The sequence below is a fragment of the Meriones unguiculatus genome, chromosome 16 (assembly GCF_030254825.1).
Source record: "Meriones unguiculatus strain TT.TT164.6M chromosome 16, Bangor_MerUng_6.1, whole genome shotgun sequence".
Classification (NCBI taxonomy): Eukaryota; Metazoa; Chordata; class Mammalia; order Rodentia; family Muridae; genus Meriones; species Meriones unguiculatus.
The window spans coordinates 22,262,447-22,282,725 of record NC_083363.1 but is presented as its reverse complement, the minus strand read 5'-3'; the positions used below and the strand labels follow the sequence as shown (position 1 = coordinate 22,282,725).

Genomic DNA, 20,279 nt, shown 5'->3' with positions numbered 1-20,279 from the left:
GGACTATTTTCTGCTTTTTTTTTTTTTTTCTGTCCTTTCCTGATGCTTTTTAGCTGATTCTGGATTCTCAATCCTCTCCCTCTTTTCTCTTCTTTGTTACCAGACCCTTACTCACATAATCGCATGGACGATTCTTCGAACCCACCACTTATTCCAGAACTCCTTTGCTTGCCTTTTATTCTCTCTTGGATTTGTTTTTTAATACCCAAATCACAAAACAAAACTCCATTAGGCACCTCATTTGTTCTCCCTTACTCATTATCCGCACAGTGGCAGTTTCCGTATGTGTTGATTAAATTACAAAGGAATTTATTATCAGTTTAAAAACAAAAAAACCATGTAGTCTTCAGCTTCTGAAATCAACTTTTCATTTTGTAAAAGAAGTTTCTTCCTTTGAAAAAGAATTCTCTCTTCTTTAAACTTCAGCCACTAAGCCAAATGAATTGCTGAAGGAAATGTCTTTTCCTTTTAACCTTGCTAACCACTAAAATTATTATTATTATTATTAAGCTTTTTAATAAGCTTATGGCTTCTTCAGCTAATTTGCAAACATCAGCTACTATTGTTTATCTCAAACAGCTTAAAAATAAAAGATTCTGCCACTTACAATAAATCTGTATTTCTGAGTCTGCTGCTTTTCATTCCCAAGTTGTCTTGAAAAAAAAAAAAACAAGTTTTAGACAATGCTGATAATTTAAGAGAACAAACAAGTGCTTAAACAAATTTCCAAATGGATCCAACTGTTCTTCCTGGTTATCTCGGTCCTGACACAGTCTCTATAAGATAAGGGAAGATGCTTCAAGTGGTTCAGATAATGTCGAGCTGCTGCAATTGGCTTTGCCATAGTGGGAGTTTCAGAGTGGTCTTTTCTCCAGCCTTGACAGCTCAGTGAAATAACAGAGGCTCGGGAGGCTCCACTGAGATTGGAAAACAATAAAACCAATATATCCTACAGATGAAACATTACATTAAATTCCCATCATGTTATCTTTGTTGACTGTTCATCTGCCAGTTAAAAATCCCTGGGCATTTCTTTAAAACAATATCTGATATCTCTGCTTTTCAGACCAACATTCATTTTTCTCTTCCTCCTCCTTTTATAACCAAACTTAACAGCAGAGTGGTTTGTTTTTTTTTTTTTTGTTTGTTTGTTTTAATTTCCCTATGTGGGAAATACTATATTTCTCATAGATCTTTTTTAATACCCCAAGTAAAGAAAGTGATTTTTGTTTTTAGAAAATGTCTCTGTGGTACTTCAATATTAATAAATAGATTTACTATCTTATTATTAATTGATGAATAGAGTGATCAAGGAAATTGAGGTGCTTCTTCAAGAGGCTTTTCAGTCTTGTCTGCAGCTAAGCTGCTGTACTCTCTTACATGTCTGGAAATTCCATAGTCCAGCCTACCACACTAAGCCAGTCTTTTAGGCCATATCAGCTCCTACAGGTAAATCATGTCATTTTTTCTTTGTGTTCATCTTGTATCTTGTCATCGTCATCATCATCATCATCGACCACAACGTATTTTCTCTCTTCACTCTTGACTTTGAGAAATTCTAGATCTACATTACTAGCAAGAGGTTGTCATTAGCAATCTCTTACTGTTGGAGATGACTGTTTCTAAGTTTTCTGCTGCTTCTCTCCATTCCTTTTGTGTTCTATCCCCGTGGGACTTCTTTCTGGTCTTTGAACAATGTTCCAGGTACTGTCACACTTGTGTTTTCCTTTCTTAGGTTTGGCATGGGGCACCTCCATCAATGAGCAGAATTTCATAGTTCTTTACAAATCACCACCCAACACACTACTCTAGCCTCTGTGAGCGCAAGGCATGCATATGGTAGATTTACATACATGAATGGAAAACACATATACTTGTAAAATGATAACAAATAATGATTTTAGTTACTTTGGAGTTTGTTTGTTTGTTTTCTGTTCTGTTTGTTTTGGTTTTTGTTGTTGTTTTGTTTTTCAAGACAGGATTTCACTGTGTACCCCTGGCTGTCTTGGTACTCACTCTGTAGACCAGAGGTCTACAGAACTCAGAGGTATACCCTGTGTCTGCCTCCCAAATGCTGGGATTAAAGGAATGTACCACCAAAAAACAAACAAACAAACAAACAAAAAAAAAACCAACAACAACAAAAACCAAAAAAACAAATCACCATCTCTGGCCTTACTGCCCTTTCAGAAACAGTGGTTTCTTTGTGACACAGGACAGTACACATGTCCACAAATTTCCTGCCTGGTGCCCTTCAATTTATGTTGCTTGCTATGCTTTCTTCAAAGAAGAGGCATGAAGTTGCCCTGTGAGTTAGTACATATGTGAGGAAAGGGAAGTTGTGACTCTGAGGCACCAAGGGCCAGTCATTTCCATCTTACCAAAGTCAAGAAAGATAGTCTTCCCTTACCTGTCTCCCTTCTCCATCAGGACAGTGACCTGTGGCCACCGAGGCTCAATGGGGAGCAGCCAGAGATGGCCCTTTGGCATGTTTCTCATGGTAGAGTGAGTGGGACACAGTGAGAATTCTTACACCAGCGCAGAGACACTGAAGATGTGGATGGTTTCACTGCCACATCTCACAACTAGAAGCTTCATATGTAGCTTATTAGTAGGTATGCTCTGCTTCAGACATAATTTTTCTTTCATTCAGAAGGACCACAGGAGCAGAGCATGATGGCTCATTCCTGTAATTGCAGTCTTCAAGAGGCTAAAAACAGGTCTTCCACTGAGGTACTTGATCCATCTGGAACTAATTTTTGTGTAGAGTGATAAAGATCCATTTTCATATTCTTTATGTAGATATTCAGTTTTTAAAAACTTGTTTGTTAGGCCGAGGATCTGGCTTGCTTCCATGTATGTGGACCTATCTGCATTGCCCACGTGGCACGCCTGGGTTGGCTACCCAGAGGCTATTTAAGCTGTGGGCTGGCTTTCCCCGGGGTCCGAGGATTGTTCAATGTTCCTGAATAAACTGCATTGAAAAAAAAAAAAAAGGAAAAAAAAAAAGATAATTGACTGAAAAAAAAAAAAAAACTTGTTTGTTGAGGATGCTGCCTTTTTTTTTCCTAATGAGTATTCTTGGAATTCCTCCCCCCACAAAACAAATGAACAAACAAACAAACAAACAAATTAGGTGGTCATAGTTGCATAGACTTATATCCTGATCAGCTTTTCTATTCCATTGACCTTTGTGTCTGTTTTTGTACCAGCAACTACCATGCTTTTTTTTTTTTTCTAAATTATTGTTAGTGTGGCTCTGTAGTGTAACTTGCAGTTAGAGACTGTGATATCTCACAGTATTATTTCCTTTGCTCAGCATTTCTTTGGCTGTTCATGGTCATTTGTGGCTTCACATGAATTTTAAGATTGGTTTTATACATTTATATTTCTGTGAAGGATGGCACTGGAATTTTGATTGCACTGAATCTGTAAGCTGCTTTTGGTAGGATGGCCATTTTTACAATGTTAATCTGACCAGTTCAGGAGCATGGAAGATCTTTTCATCTTTTCAGTTGATTTCTTTAGTGTTTTAAGGTTCAGTGTATACTTTTTAAAAGAAGTTGTTGGGACTAAGTAAACTTGGGCTTGATAAAATGCTTCTTGATTATTTTAAAAAGAACTGAGCAAGTTGTTAGTCTTGATTTATTTTAATTTATTCATTTAACATTTATTGAACACAGACTTTGGATCAGGCTTGTATGGGTAACAAAAATCAGCAATATCATCAAACACGATTACTTCCACGATTACTTAAAGTTTAGAAGATGAGAGTAATTACAGAAATACTTGCTTCTAGAGTTGTGTAAAGTACTATAAAGGGTATAAGTAAGCACAAAAATGATTATCTTTTTCTGTCTTAGAAATGATATTTAGAGGTTGATTGTCTCAAAGTATACAAAAGTTTTCACAGATCCTCATAGGACCATAAGACCAGAATCTTAGCAAATTTTATATACTCAGATGCCTTCAGTTATCTTTAAAGTAACGATAAAGGAGACATTATAGAACTATTTTGTAAGAGTAAAGAACTAACTTATTTAATCTTTTTAATCTCTGTGTGTGTGTGCGCACGTGTGTGCATGTGTGTGTGTGAGAGAGAGAAAGTGAGAGATATGTATGTGGTGCATGTTCTTTTGTGAGTTTTGTGGCTCATGCGTGCTATGTGTATGTGTGGAGGTCAGCGGACAACCTCAGGTATTGATCCTCATGTTCTTTGAGACGGTGTCTCTTGTTATTTGCCACTGCATATGCCAGGCTAGCCAGCCTATGTGCTATCCTGCCACCCTGCCATAGAATAACTGGAAGGACAGATTCCTACTGCCCTGTCTGCCTTTGTATAATTTTGGGAATTCAAACTCAGGTCCTGACAATTGCATGACAAGCACTCTTTTTAAAATTTTTATTATTTTTAAATTTTTTATATTAATTACAGTTTATTTACTTTGTATCCCAGCTGTAGCCCCCTCCCTCATCCCCTCCAAGACCCACCATCCCTTCCTCATCTCTTCCCATGCCCCTCCCCAAATCCACTGATAGGAAAGGTCCTCCTCCCCTTCCCTCTGATCCTAGCCTATCAGGTCTCATCAGGACTGGCTGCATTGTCTTCCTCTGTGGCCTGGCAAGGCTGCTCCTCACTCAGGGGGAGGTGATCAAAGAGCAGGCCAATCAGTTTATGTCAGAGACAGTCCCTGTTCCCCTTACTAGGGAACCCACTATGACAATTACTCTTAACCACTGTCTTATTAAGATTTCTATTGCTGCAAGAGATACCAGGACCAAAAAGCATATTGTGTGTGTGTGTGTGGGGAGTTAATTCAGCTTATACTCCCACATTGCTGTTCCTCACCAAAGGAAGTCAGGACAGAAACTCAAACAGGACAGGAACCTGGAGGCAGGAGTTGATGCAGAAATCTGTGTGTGTGTGTGTTTGTGTGTGTGTGTGTGTGTGTGTTTGTGTGTGTTTGTGTATGTGTGTATGTTTTGGATTGTAGATTGGTTGTCATTGACTTCACAGCTCATATAAGAAAATACATACCGTATTTATCTTTGTGGGCCTGGGTTACTTTGCTCAGGATGGTTTGTTTCTAGTTATATCCATTTGTAAGTTTCATGATTTCAAGTTTTAAAAAATGGTTGAGTATTATTTTACTGTGTGAAATCCATTCATCTGTTGAGGGACATGTAGATTTTTTCCAGTTTCAGATTATGATGACTAGAGCAGCACTGAACATGGTAGAGCAAGTGTCTCTGTAGGATGAAGAATCCTTTGCATATATGCCCAAGAATGGAATAGCTGGAACTTAAGGGAGATCGGTTTCCATCTTCCCGAGGAACCATACTTACGGATGCCATAGCATCTGTACAAGTTTGCACTCTTCCTGGCAATGGATAAGTGTGTTCCCTTTACTGTATATCCTTGCCAGCATGACTGTCACTTGTTGATCTTTGCCATTCTGATGGGTATAAGGTGCAATCTCAAAGTGGTTTTGATTTGCCTTTTCCCAATAATTACAGATGTTGAACTTTTTTTTTTTTTTTTGCTATTTGAGTTTCTTCTTTTGAGAATTTTCTTTTTAGACCTGTACCTCATTTTTTTCCCATTGCGTTATTTGATTCCTTCCTTGATATCTAGTTTTTGAGTTCTTATGTTTTTCAGATATTAGCCCTCTATCAGATATGTGATTGATAAAAATATCTTTCTATTTTATAGACTGCCACTTTGTCTGAATTACAGTGTCCTTTGCTGTACAGAAGCTTTTAGATTTCATGAGGTCCTATTTATTAATTGTTGATTTTAGTGTCTGTTCTGATCAGGTTCAGTATATCTGGTTGAGGTCTTTGATCCATTTGGAGTTGAGTTGGCAGGGTGATCAGTTTGGATTGAGTTATATTCTTCTGTATGTGGCCATCTAGTTTGACAGCACCATTTGTTGAAGATGGTTCCTTTTATCCAGTTCTAGCTTCTTTATAAAAAATCATATGTTCATAGGTGTGTGGGTTATGTCTGGGTCTTCAGTTTGATTCCATTGACCAACGTGTCTGTTTTTGTGCTAATACCATTATGCTTTTATGATTATATCTCTCTAGTATAATTTGAGATTTGGGATGGTGATACCTCCAATTGTTCTTTTATCATTCAGGAGTGTTTCATCTATCTTTTTTTTTTTTTTTTTGGTGTGTGTGTGTTTCCATATGAAGTTGAAAACTATCTTTTCAAATTTGTGAACAATTATGTTGGAATTTTGATGGGAATTGCACTGAATCTATATATTTTGGTGGGATGACCATTTTTTACTAAATTAATCCTAATAATCTATGAGACGGGTGATCTTTCCATCTTATGATATATTCTTTATTTTCTTACATCAATATCTCAACATTTAGTTATACAAGTCTTTCACTTGCTTGGTTAGTGTTACTCTAAGATATTTTATATTATTTGAGGTTATTGTAAAAAGTGATGGTTCTATGATTCCTTTCTGAGTATTTTTGTTGTTTGCATTATAGGAGGGCTACTGATCTTTGTGTGTTAAGTTTCTATCTAGCTACTTTGCTGAAAATGTTTATCAGCTGTAGGAGTGTCTGGTAGAATTTTCCAGGTTACTTAATATACTATTATATCATCTGCAAATAAATACACTTCGAGTTCTTTTCCAACTTGTATGTTTTTGATTTCCTTCAGTTGTCTCATTGTTCTAACTAAGACTTAAAGTACTATGTTGAATAGATATGGAGAAGAGTGTCTTCTTCCTGATTTTAGTGGAATTGCTTTGAGTTTCTCTTCATTTACAACTTATTTTTTTATAAAAATTTATTCCTCCTGTCTGTTGAAGAAACAAAACCATCTGTATATTTCAAAATGAAGAAAAAGATAACCATACATTTCTAGTCTGCAGTAATTTCTCTATCCTGTGGCTTTTATTTAATCATCAATGCTACTTTGTTGTAATGACAAGAGAATTGACTTGAAAATCTGTTAACTTTTTTTTTAATCTTTAAAAATCTTTTGTTGAAGTGAACTGGAGATGAATACTTGCTGATGATGTTAATGGTAATATGAAGTGTCTAAAAGCAGGTATATTATTGTCTGTTCCTTTGAACATTCTCATCGATCACAATGTCAGAAAAAAATGGGTGAAGGTGGAAAAAGTAGTGGAATGTTTATTAAAGTGGACTGCAGAAAAGGCCATTTGGCACATACTCATCACTTTAGAGGTCTGATTTTTAAAAGAAAGTATACATCATTCCCTAATTGGAAGTTATGTTAGAAAGATCTGCCTGAATTTTAGATAAATATCCAATGGAAAATCATATGCACATTTCAATCAGTTATTTGTAAGCACTTGTATGTGTGTCAGTGTGCGTGTGTGTATGCATGTGTGTGTGCATGCATGTGTAGGTGGGCATGCATACTTATGGGTATGTATACCACAATTACGGAGGCCAGAATAGGGCACTGGATGCCATTGTCTGTCAATTTCTGCCTTATCCTTTGAGACCGACAGAAAAATGCTCCCCATTAGCAACCTGTCCTTCCCACATTTCTACCTTATTGTTCATTCCTTAGCATGAGCACATGACCTAACTAGCCAATGAGAACAAGCTGGATTTTCCGTGACTCAAGCCGAGCCAATCAGAGTGCTTAGGGAGACTTACTAAAGAGAATCATCATTGGCTAATTTAATAAAATAACAAAACAAAACAAACAAGAATACTATATTCTTGGATGTGGTAAGGATTGTAGAGAGAGATCCGGAAAAATCTTTGCTACCTCATAGACAAAGTTATGCTGAGAGGACGGCCAACTCCCAAAAGGTAAATACTATCTTGGACTATATCCCTAGGAATGGGATTTATATTATATACATGCTTTCATTTCAAATCAAACTCAGAATTCAGATCAGAATGTTCATTTTGTTTTTAATTGATTTTAATTGATTTAATTGATTAATACTGTAATTAATTATTAGACTTTTTTCTTTTCTTTTTTTATTAATTGCAGTTTATTCACTTTGTATCCCATCTGTAGCTCCCTTCCTCCTCCCCTCCCAACTCATCCTCTCTCCCTCCACCCCACCCATACCCTTCCCTCAGTCCACTGATGGGCGGTCTTCCTTTCCTTTCTTCTGATCCCAGTCTATCAGGTCTCATCAGAAGTGGCTGCATTGTCTTCCTCTTTGGCCTGGTAAGGCTGCAGCCCCCTGAGGGGGAGGTGATCAAAAAGCAGGCCAATCAGTTCATGTCAGAGACAGTCCCCCCATTAGTATGGAACCCACTTGGACGCTGAACTGCCATGGGCTACATCTGTGCAGAGGTTCTAGGCTATCTTTGTATCCCAGCTGTAGCCTCCTCCCTCATCCCCTCCCAATCCTACCCTCCTTCCCTCCTCTTCTTCCATGCCACTTCCCCAGTCCACTGATAAGGGAAGTCCTTCTCCCCTTTCGTTGTTTTTCTATGTTAACAAACTGGGTTTATTCTGGCATCACCAATGCCAGCACATTCATTCATCCAGCATATACCTATTAGAAATGTATTCAATTGTCAGAACACCTGGAGAATTCACAAAGAGTAGAACAGATACCCACATTAGAAGAGGCTCATTAGCCGATTGGCCTGACGATAGAGAATGTAATTTATTAGCAATTGTAAGCAACCCAAGAAGGAGGAAGTTAACACATTGCTAAACTTGGAGACCTGCTGCTGTAAACACTGAGTGTTCTGTGTACCCCAAAACATAAAGCTCACGTTGTGAGGAGGTGTGCACAGTGTTTCCAGGTGACAGTGGGAGAGGTGTACTTGTGGTTGGTCTCCTGAGGTTGTCGTATTGCTGTGCTTGAGACATGGTACTTACTGGTGATCTGTAAAGACGTTGGAACAAATGCAGGTAGATTTACAAAACCACAAAGGCCTGAAATACTTACTCTCAGAAAGAAATTAATTGCTTCATGAAATTCCAATTAGAGGGAAAGGCTCCATGACTGAGCCTTTTTCTTTTTATCCTGGTATTTCCCACAGTTATGGACCGTCCTCCAACCTGCAAAGCAGCACACATGTGTCATTTTTATTCTATATTATTACTGAGTTCACTTCAGTGTTAAGGCCCTGTCTGTCTCTTCAATCCACCTATCAGGTTTCAGAGACTTTATTGATGGCAATTAAATCAGGTGATTGAGAACAATGTAACTTCTTGTTATACTTCCTGCATTCTCTTTTTCTGACAGATGAGGTCCAGTTAAGTAATGTTGGAGGCAGACGTTATTTTACTGGTGAGGCAGCGGCATTTTTGGTGTATACTGTATCTGTAGCAGATGCCATTATACCGCTGTAAGTGAACTTAAGTGCTTTTCTCAAAAAACAACCAAAACTATTAACTTTGATGAAAAAAAAAAATCTTTATTTCAACTCCGTAATGACTCATTAACTTTCAAAGAGTAAACATATTAACTCCATTAGTGATGAGTAGGATGGTGCACTGTTTTAATATTTGGTTTACTGTCACCATAATATCCTGCTCTGAAAAAAAATAAAAATTATGCTTAAACTTGAAAATAAAAAGAACGGATAGAATAATTCAGTTTGATTTATCTAGTACGTATTATTTTTCAAGGAAATGGTCTGAGTGTGTCACACATTTTAACTTACTTAATCTTCCTATAATCACCACCAAGTTCCAATATTCTTCTGTTTTCAGCTTTGGCACAGAGAAGTTCAATTAATCTCCACAGCAACACAGCTGGAAACAGCGGATTGGAGTCGAAGCAATCTGTCTTTTGAGTCTAGGGTTTTAAGAAATCGCCTGTATTCTGTTACCAAGTAGAATAATTTATTGCTGTAATTTTTGAACCTATGTTATAGTGTAAAGTTATCTCTACATTATACTATCTTTACTATCTATGTATAGTGTAAAATATTTAGGAATATTGAAGGGCATTATTTGAACTATAATAATAGAAAAAATCCTACCATTATGCATAATCTGTTTAGCAATACTTGCTATCGTCTTAAATTCATCTTAGGGGATTAAACTCCAATGCACACAAAAAGATTTACATGCACTTTAATTAATAAAGGTAAGATGTTGTTACCTTATTTGTTGGTAGAGCATCCGGTCTGACCGTGAGGGTAGGCTAGCATATCAGACATACATTGAAGTTAAGAGAGAGAAGTTTTGCGTATAGTTACTGTGCTATTGTTTTTATGAAAGAATAGAATTTGAACTCTAATTATAGAGTGTTTCATTTAGAACATATGTTCCCTGGAAAAGGAAAGATTCAAATTATCGCCATTTGTAAGTTTGTAAGAACATGTATTTTGTTGATATTCATTCATGTTCTTCTTTGAAAATGAGAAAGTGTTATAATTCATTTGTAATTGATGACAGAATTACTCTAGAGGCATGTGTAGAAGATTAAACAACAAAACCACTCTTTGTTTGAAGGAAAAAGTGATACATGCTGCTGTATTGTCCTAACAGTGAGAGGATACATTGAAGACTTTGTTCATTAAAATGCCTCCATCATTCCACTTTTAAAAGGACTTCTCAGACTTAAATGCAGACATGCATTTAAAGGTTGATATGAAAATCTCATTTCTTATGATAGCCGTGGTCAACTTGGAAGAACTCACCATTCACTGGCACCATGGACAGTCCATTTAAATCCTACAAATTAACATTGGGAGCAAAGTCAATAGCGTAGACCTGCTTTGTCTGACAGGGGCTGTTTCAACTGCCCTAAGTGGATGAGTGTGTAAGGAAAACAGATCCTGCAGACACTGTGTCATTTTCACTTATATACACTTATATATACTTCTTACACACACTTATATACACATACACAATCAAGTTTAAATAATAACAACTTGGGCACAGTTAGAGATTAACAGCAGATTTTATTATGTGACCAGCAGCTGTTTTTTCTTTTTAAGTTTAGTATTTCTCCTTCTTACTTGTAGGAAGTGCTTGCACAGCTAGCTTCTCTTTATCATGTCTGAGTCTCCAGCGTTACTCTCTTGTGTTAAGCAAGATGAGAGTTAACAAGAACAAAAGTGACTTGTACTTTCTTGCCGACACTGGGGGTCTGTGACAAAGGCTCTGCTTCCTTCATTTCTGGGCTTGTTCTGTCTCTCCTACTCCTATTCCAGTCCACTGTCCTTTCACCATCTCTCTGAAGTTCTTAAGTGCTCTGTGCTGGATAGCCAACTTGACACAAGCTAAAAGTATGAGGAAAGGGATCCTCAATTAAGAAAATGCCTCCATAAGATAGGGCTGTCCCCAAGCCTGTAAGGCATTTTCTAAATTAGTTATTGATGGATGAGGGCCCAGCCCACTATGGGTGGTGGCATCCCCGGGCTGGTGGTTCTGGGTTCTATAAGAAAGCAGGCTGACAGTCCTGATGAGACCTGATAAGATAGAGTCAGAAGGAAGGGGAGGAGGACCTCCCTATCAGTGGACTTGGAGAGGAGCAAGGGAGGATATGAGGGAGGGAAGGTGAAATGGGGAGGGAATGAGGGACAGGTCTACAGCTGGGATACAAAGTGAATAAACTGTAATTAATAAAAAAATTAAAAACAGAAAGCAGGCTGAGCAAGGCAGTAAGCAGCACCCCTCCGCCGCTCCTGCCTCCAGCTTTCTGCCCTGTGTGATTACCTGTCTGACTCCCTTCAAGGATGAACAGTGACGTCGAAGTGTGTGGAAGTTTTGGCCACGGTGTTTCATCACAGCAAGGAAAACCTTAAGCAATGCATTGTCCTCTTTGAGGTATTATCTACTTTATCCTGGCCCAGCACTGCCCCTCGACGTCTCATCCACAGGCAGCCTCAAGCCCTCCGTCTTACCTAGAAGTTCTCTATTGGCAGTTTTCAAGAATACGATAATTTCCCCCTACCCCGCGCCGGCTGGTGGTCGCTCTCCAGTCTTTGCTCCGGTCGCTCGTCGCAGAACCCGGCCGACCCGTCGGATTTCGGACCATGGCCAACCTCGAGCGAACCTTCATCGCCATCAAGCCGGACGGCGTGCAGCGCGGCCTGGTGGGCGAGATCATCAAGCGCTTCGAGCAGAAGGGGTTCTGCCTGGTGGCCATGAAGTTCCTGCGGGCTTCTGAAGAACACCTGAAGCAGCACTACATTGACCTGAAAGACCGTCCTTTCTTCCCGGGGCTGGTGAAGTACATGAACTCAGGGCCTGTGGTGGCCATGGTCTGGGAGGGGCTCAATGTGGTGAAAACTGACCGAGTGATGCTGGGAGAGACCAATCCAGCTGATTCTAAGCCAGGCACCATTCGAGGGGATTTCTGCATTCAAGTTGGCAGGAACATCATTCACGGCAGCGATTCGGTGGAAAGTGCTGAGAAAGAGATCCGTCTATGGTTTAAGCCTGAAGAACTGATTGACTACAAGCCTTGTGCCCACGATTGGGTATATGAATAGAGGGGTCCTTCTCAGCACTACTGGTGGGTCCCTGGACACAGCTCTTCATACAACTGAGTGGATCATCTTTTCTAAAACAATAAAGACTTTGGAACTGGGAAAAAAAAAAGAATATGATAATTTTATTAATATATATATTTGATTTTATTTTACAAAGGTACATTTGAGGTAGTGTTAATTTAAATGTTAAATTAATATTCATGGTTATACTTCAGGATAGAATATATACATGTTTGTACATGGACAGCTTTATACATAGATCTCCAATATGGATAACAAATCCTTCCACAAAAGTGTTTATCATCTTGAGGTCACCTGAAAAGCCTCTATTTTCTTGCTTTTAAAATGAGGAAGTGATCTTATCTGCATAAACGGTTGGGCAATTAAGCCAGATAATGGGGTTAATGTAAGCGTTCAAACATCATAGCTATTGCTATATATCTTTGTCATCTACAACAATCTGTGTTCCTGCAGCAATGTCTGAAAATGCTACCTGCAATTCACATTCAAAAGTTTTCCCACTGTGGTTCTGCATGGCTCTCTTTGTACTTTCCCAACATAGAATAGCACATCATGGCAATATCTAAGTCTAAAGAAAGTGCTGGATCTCCGTTTTCTACCTCTTGCCTGTCTGCTGCTGTCAGCACTGTGGCATTGCTTTGTATTAACACTGTGAAGGAAATTCATGAGAATAATTAGTTCTGTGTTGCTTATATTAGAGCTGGTTATCTCAATTCCTGCTTGGTAGGAGGTTTGTCCCCTGCCATCATTTGGCTCAGGGTCTGAAGTTTTAAATTATGTGGAAGGGAAAATGATTATAAATGGCCCCTTCCTGTGATGTTCCTTACATTTTTTTTCTTAACTTAGTTTCTTACATTTTTCTTACCAGTTTCTCTGTGTGTTGTAGCCTAGGAGCAATGTTTCATTTGGTAGCAAGTTGCAAAAGCAATTCCTTTAAGCATCATCAGTCCATAGGTAAGAGTTAGATTGATTTTAAACGTTTTTTCTTTTAAAATTTATTGTATGGGCAGGAGAGATGGCTCAGAGGTTAAGAGCACTGTCTGCTCTTCCAGAGGTCCTGAGTTCAATTCCCAGCAACCAAAGGGTGGCTCACAACCATCTATAATGAGATCTAGTGCTCTCTTCTGGCCTGCAGGTATATATGTAGACAGAACACTGCATAAGAAATAAATCTTAAAAAAAATTATTGTATATATATGTATGCATGAATGTGTACTCATGTGTTCCAGGATGCATATGCAGACGTGAGAAGGCAACTTTTGGGAATTGGTTGTAAGGTGCATTTTGCTAAGGTAGGGTATCTTTTTATTGTTTTGGCCCTAGGAAGCATGTTCCAGGCTAACAGGCAGGCAGGTTTCTGCACTCTCCTGTCTCTGCCTCCTATCCAATCACAGGAGTGCTGGGATTACAGGTGCCCACCACTGAATATATTCTCTCTCTTTTTTGTAATAATGTGAATTCTGGAATTGAACTCAGGTTGTCAGCCTTGTGTGGCCAATGCTGTGACATGGTTAGCCATCTCTCTTGCCCTAGACTTGTTTCAGAGAAGAAAATGTAATTGATAATGCCTTTTTTTATCTGAACAAAATTTAATTAGAACTGTTGAGGAACTCTTTTCCCATGGTGAAGATCAAGATAGAATACTCATTTTAGTATGAAGCACATAGAAGTTGATATAATTTGATGCAGGAACATCTATAAGAATAAAAGTCGGCCTTAAGTTGTGATGTTTGAAACGGTGCCGGGCTAACCAGATGTCTACATGTAGAAAAATGTAAATAGGTCTGTGTTTATCACCCTGCACAAAACTAAAGTCCAAGTGATCAAAGACCTCAACATAAAACCAGACACACTAAACCTGTTAGAAGAAAAAGTAGGGAAGAACCTGGAACACATTGGCCCAGGAGACAACTTCCTGAACAGAACACCAACAGCACAGGCTCTAAAATCAACAATCAATAAATGGGACCTCAGGAAAATGAAAAGCTTCTGTAAAGCAAAGGACACCATCATCAGAACAAAACGACTGCCTACAGATTGGGAAAGGATCTTCACCAACTGTGTATCTGACAGAGGGCAAATATCCAGAATAGATAAAGAACTCAAGAAGTTAAACAGCAACAAATCATGTAATCCAATTTAAAAAATGGGGTATATTGTAGGTAAATGGTGGGATCTGGAAAAGATCATTCTGAGTGAGCTATCCCAGAAGCAGAAAGACATACATGGTATATACTCACTCATATAGACATATAATATAGGATAAACCTACTAAAATCTGTACACCTAAAGAAACTAATCAAGAGGGAGGACTCTTGCTAAAATGCTCAATCCATGTCCAGAAAGGCAAAGAGGCTGGACATCAGAAGAAGGAGAAAAGAGAGAACAAGTCAGGAGCCTGACACAGAGGACCTCTGAAAGGCTCTGCCCTGCACTATCAATGCAGATGCTGAGACTCATGGGCAACCTTTGGGCAGAGTGCAGGAAATCTTATGAAAGAAGTGGGAAATAGTAAGATCTGGAGAGGACAGGAACTCTACAAGGAGAGCAACAGAACCAAAAAATCTGAGCACAGAGGTCTTTCCTGAGACTGATACTCCAACCAAGGACCATGCACTTCCCAGAGACTCATACTCCAACCAAGGACTATGCATAGAGATAACCTAAGACCCCTGCACAGATGTAGCCCATGGCAGTTCAGTATCCAAGTGGGTTCCATTGTAATAGGAACAGGGACTGTCTCTGACATGAACTGATTGGTCTGCTCTTTAATTACCTCCCTCTGAGGGGGAAGCAGCATTACCAGGCCACAGAAGAAGACAATGTAGCCACTCCTGATGAGACCTAATTGACTAGGATCAGAAGGAAGGAAAAGAAGACCTCCCCTATCAGTGGACTTGGGGAGGGGTATGCATGCAGAGGGTAGAGGAAGGGAGGGATTGGGACAGGAGGAGGGAGGGAACCAAAGGGGGGATACAAAGTGAATAAAGTATAATTAATAAAGAAATAATAAATAAATAAATACCTCAAAAAATGGGGTATAGAACTAAACAGACTATTCTCAATAGAGGACTATTGAATGGCAGAGAAACACTTAAAGAAATGTTCAATGTCCTTAGTCATCAGGGAAATGCAAATCAAAACAACCCTGAGATTTCACCTTATACCCATCAGAATGGCAAATATCAAAAACTCAAGTGACAATACATGCTGGAGAGGCTGTGGAGAAAGGAGAATCCTCCTCCATTGTTGGTGGGAAGACAACCACTTTGGAAATCAATCTGGTGTTTTTTCAGACAATTAGGAATAGTGCTTCCTTAAGATCCAGCTATACCACTTCTAGGCATATATCCAAAAGAGGCTCAAGTACACAAGGACATTTATTCAACCATGTTTGTAGCAGCTTTATTAGTAATAGCCAGAACCTGGAAACAACCCGGATACCCCTCAACTGAGGAATGGATACAGAAATTGTGGTACATTTATACAATGGAATACTACCCAGCAATTAAAAACAAGGAAATCATGAAATTTGCAGGGAAATGGTGGGAACTAGAAAAGATCATCCTGTGTGAGGTATCCCAGAAGCAGAAAGACACACATTGTATATACTCACTTATAAGTGGATACTAGACATATAAGATAGGATAACATACTAAAATCTGTATACCTAAAGAAGCTAATCAAGAAGGAGGACCCTGGGTAATATGATCAATCCTCACTCAGAAAGGAAAATGGGATGGACATTGGAAGAGTGAGAAAACAGGAAACAGGATAGGAGCCTACCACAGAAGGCCTCTGAAAGTCTCTACCCAGCAGGGTATCAAAGCAGATGCTGAGACTCATAACCAAACTTTGGGCAGAGTGCAGGGAATCTCATAAAAGAAGGGGAGATAGAAATACTTGGGCAGAACAGGAGCTCCACAAGGAGAGCAACAGAACCAAAAAATCTGGGCCCAGGGGTCTTTTCTGAGACTGATACTCCAACCAAGGACCATTCATGGAGATAACCTAGAACCTCTGCACAGATGTAGCCCATGTCAGCTCAGTATCCAAGTGGGTTTCCTAGTAATGGGAACAGGGACTGTCTCTGCCATGAACTCAATGGCTGGCTCTTTGATCACTTCCCCCTGAGGTGAAAGCAGCCTTACCAGGCCACAGAGGAAGACAATGAGACCTGATAGGGTCAGATGTAAGGGGACCTCCCCTATCAGTGGACTTGGGGAGGGGCATGAAGGAGATGAAGGAGGGAGGGTGGAATTGGGAGGAGATTTGGGAGGGGGCTACAGCTGGGATACAAACTGAATAAACGGTAATTAACAAAATATAAATAAATTTAAAAATATATGTTTGCAATGTTACTGTTTGTTGGTGGTCAGTAATTGGCAACAGGATACATAAGTCAGATTTTATAGAGTTTTAACTCGTACCACAATGGTACCTTTTCAGTTCACCACTTCTTTGCCTATTATTAGCCTGCTGAGCATGAAAGCCACCTTTTGAAACTTGTAATAAAAACAAAGTGCTACAAAAACATTGGATCGGGGAATAGGCTTTCTCTAGAAATGAGCAGAATATCTACAGTTGCTGTAAAACCACTTTTAAAATGAAAACTTGGTGTTCCGTCTGTGTGTTTACTTGAATTAGTAACTGGGTTCCTATGTAACTAACACGGGGAGGGAAAGATTCTTATTTTAACATTGCTGTATAATGGAGCAGGTGGTTGGATCATATTGGATCAGGTGAGCTTAGCGCTGAACATGACTGAATGTTCTAAGATTTTGAAACCCTACCCTTAGCTTGCAGACAGTACCTGTCTGCCTGGTACTGTGTGGTTCTGAGAATTCCAGGGTATATTTCAAAGCAAGTATGCCTCTTGCAGATTTCTAAGCAATATTCCATTTTGTGAAGGGTTTTTCTGTTTTTAACACACTGACGTGAGCGGTTGTTTGAGATCAGTGACCACCTCCCGTGCTGAGTTAGCCAATGGTCTTTCTGCTGCACCTCAAGACAATGAAGAGTTTAAAGAGCAGTAGGGCAGAGTAGAGGCTTTGCAATGAGATGGGTGAATTAGATGTGGTTTCTATGCTTTTGAGCTCATGTAAATGAACACACAGACACACAGACACACAGACACACAGACACACACACACACACACGGGACTGATGGTTTGCCTGGAGATTGGCTTTTCATGGGTCTCAGGTTCACACCTCACACCTGTGGCCAGGTTCCTTAATGCAACTGCTATGAGCCGTGCGGCATTAAGTGGCAGGTGCTGTTCTCCTGCATCACTCATTGGATTTGGTCATAGGTAAAGGAGACTCCTCATGCTTCATTTGACATCACAGGTCTTAAAACATATAAAGGTTATCAGGAATAAAGCAGAAGTCTGTTTACCCTCCTATTTCCTTTTACCTTTGAGAAGATTTTCCTATCTTCTGGACATGACAGGACCATACTCTATGAGCTCAAGGCAGCCATGGTTGCATGCCTAAAACCAGTAAATTTTGTCATGAAGTGGGAATGGGTAAGTGAGCGCATATCCCTAACTAAGGAGCTATTTAAAAGAAAAAATAAAATAAAATAAAAAAGAGGACATGAACTTCAGGGGCAAGGAGGAAGATTGAAGTGGATCAAGGAGGCGTCAGGGGGAGGAGGTTAGGGAGGATATGATTAGAATACATTGTGTGAAATTCTCGAGGAACTAATAAAATATTTAAAAAGACTTTCTTAAACACAGGGGAAGAATAAAAGATTTCTACTCAGAAGAATTCCAAACTGTTAAGAACAGATCATAAATAAGAAATGAAATTCCATGTTCATAAAACGATAAGAACTCACCATGCTTCTATGCTGTATATATTTTTCCAAGATTCCTCCCTGCCGTGTGTTGCAGTGCAGAAATCCCAAATCAAGTTGAGCATTACTCACCACTTAGATGAGAAAATGGTCTAGAAGTTAATTGTAATTGCACATCAGTTTCCTAGTGCCTTGCTTTGTATTTCAAGCATGTGCACTCAAATCAGAGGAGACCCGAGCCCTTCAGGTGATACTGTTTCCTGCCTTTGTGCAACTTAAGCCCTCTCTTGTCCTTCCGTGCTCCAGGGAGGCTTCCTCAATAGTGAATCTCTCTGCAAAGTCCTGCCAAGTGCCTTCTGCTTGTGCGACTGTGCCTGCCCTCCAACACTCCTTAGGAACATCCTAAAACCCTCCAGGGTATGGTTCCTGGCAGGCTTTGGGTGCCACATTTGCTGTAAACCCTTCATGTAGATGCTGCTTCCTTCCTTGCTGGGTGACACTGCTGTTTTGGGTTTAGGAGAATATGAAGGCAAAGAAAGGGATGGAAGCATTTGTCTCATCTATGCTTTCTTCTTTCTTAACTGGACTTGTTAAACACACACAAAGTAAAATGGTAACAATGGACCTTTGTTCTGACAGAATCACAAAGACCAGCAGCTACTTTATAATCAGTGTGTGGTCACTAGAATTTTGGAAACCTCGAAATTGTTTGGTGAGAGCTGTTTTGGGGCTCAAGTTTACACACACAAATGCACACACGGAGATTTTATACTTTCTGAAAGAAAACTTATAAGGATTTAAAAAATTAGAAAGTCTCATTCTTTCATAAACAAATTCTGGACAGATGGAGAAGCCTCTTCTTGTCCACTGTGAGACAGTGTACAGATGGCTGAAACCACAGGCGGCCCTGGGATGCCATTATTCTATACCAAGTTATTGGAATGTATGTAGCATAAAGTTGGCCTCCTCATGGCCCTGTTGTGGTAGGATTTACAACAGCATGGGATCAAAACAGTTTCACGGAAATTTAAATCTCTACTATTATTTTTACCAAACAGCCAAAGGGAAATAATTGTACAATAACATTTTTTAAAATATTTTTCCTTACCCTCTCATTTTCCCAGTCTCCCTTTTGTGTTGCAGCTGTGAGATGCATTCTTTTCATTCTACTGTAAGCATTTGGGAAGCTCTTTCTCTTTTCAGGCCATACAGGCACCTTAATCTCTTCTGTTTCCTATCTGCTCTGAGTTTTATTAGAGAGATAAACCTACCTTAAATTCATGCTGCTCCAGTTGTTGCAGCCTGTGCAATGGAAGAAGGCCCAGGGATTTAGCAACTAAGAAAGAGTCTTAGTGGTTGGTGTTATGTGTGAGTGTATATAGTGAGAATCCAGAAGACTACACACCTATAACTTGATAGCTTTACTCTTTGAATGTTGAAACTAGGTCTATTAACATACACTTGCATCTATTGTATGAAGGAGAAACATTTAGTAGCATGTTTTAAAATTTTTGTGAAATTAAAGCATTTTAGTACCAAGGATAACTGCATTTTCTTAAGCAACGAAGAAACTCCTTTTCAAATTTTAAGTTTTGTAAGTAATAGCTTTAGTGGTTTTTGTTTTTTTTTTTTAAGTAAAATGAAAGCATTTAATTGAGTTCGTGGTTTCAGAGTTCTTGATGACAGAGAGGAGGTATGGCAGTAAGAACAGACTCAAGGGCACAAGTTTGTAAAAAAAGCACTACTAAAATCACATATTGACCCTTACACAGTGATGGTGGGTGACCTCAATTTCGCATGTGTGCCAATAGGTAGGCCATATGAAAAAAAAAAAAACAACTAAGCAGAGAAATTCTGGAGTTAAATAATGTCATAAATCAAATGGACCTAGCAAACATCTACAGGATATTTTACCCAAATGCAAAAGAATATACTTTCTTCTCAGTGGCTCATGGAACTTTCTCCCAAATTGACCACATGCTTGTATATAAAGCAAGAGATAGAAGGAAGTCAAAATAACACCCTGTAT

General features: G+C 39.1%; 2 protein-coding genes across 3 annotated transcripts in view; both read left to right on the top strand.

Annotated features, from left to right (window-relative positions):
- Positions 1-20,279, top strand: part of Ctnna3 (catenin alpha 3) — a 1,666,920-nt gene that overhangs the window by 179,213 nt on the left and 1,467,428 nt on the right. The gene's annotated exons all lie outside the window — the stretch shown is intronic.
- LOC132648361 (nucleoside diphosphate kinase B-like) lies at positions 11,881-12,538 on the top strand. Its single transcript, XM_060369424.1, has one exon. It carries the CDS (start codon positions 11,971-11,973, stop codon positions 12,427-12,429), a length of 459 nt encoding a protein of 152 aa, XP_060225407.1. The 5' UTR covers positions 11,881-11,970; the 3' UTR covers positions 12,430-12,538.

What these genes read in the sequence shown, in the direction of transcription:
- LOC132648361 (XM_060369424.1), top strand. Translation starts at nt 11,971, where the DNA reads ATGGCCAACCTCGAGCGAACCTTCATCGCCATCAAGCCGGACGGCGTG.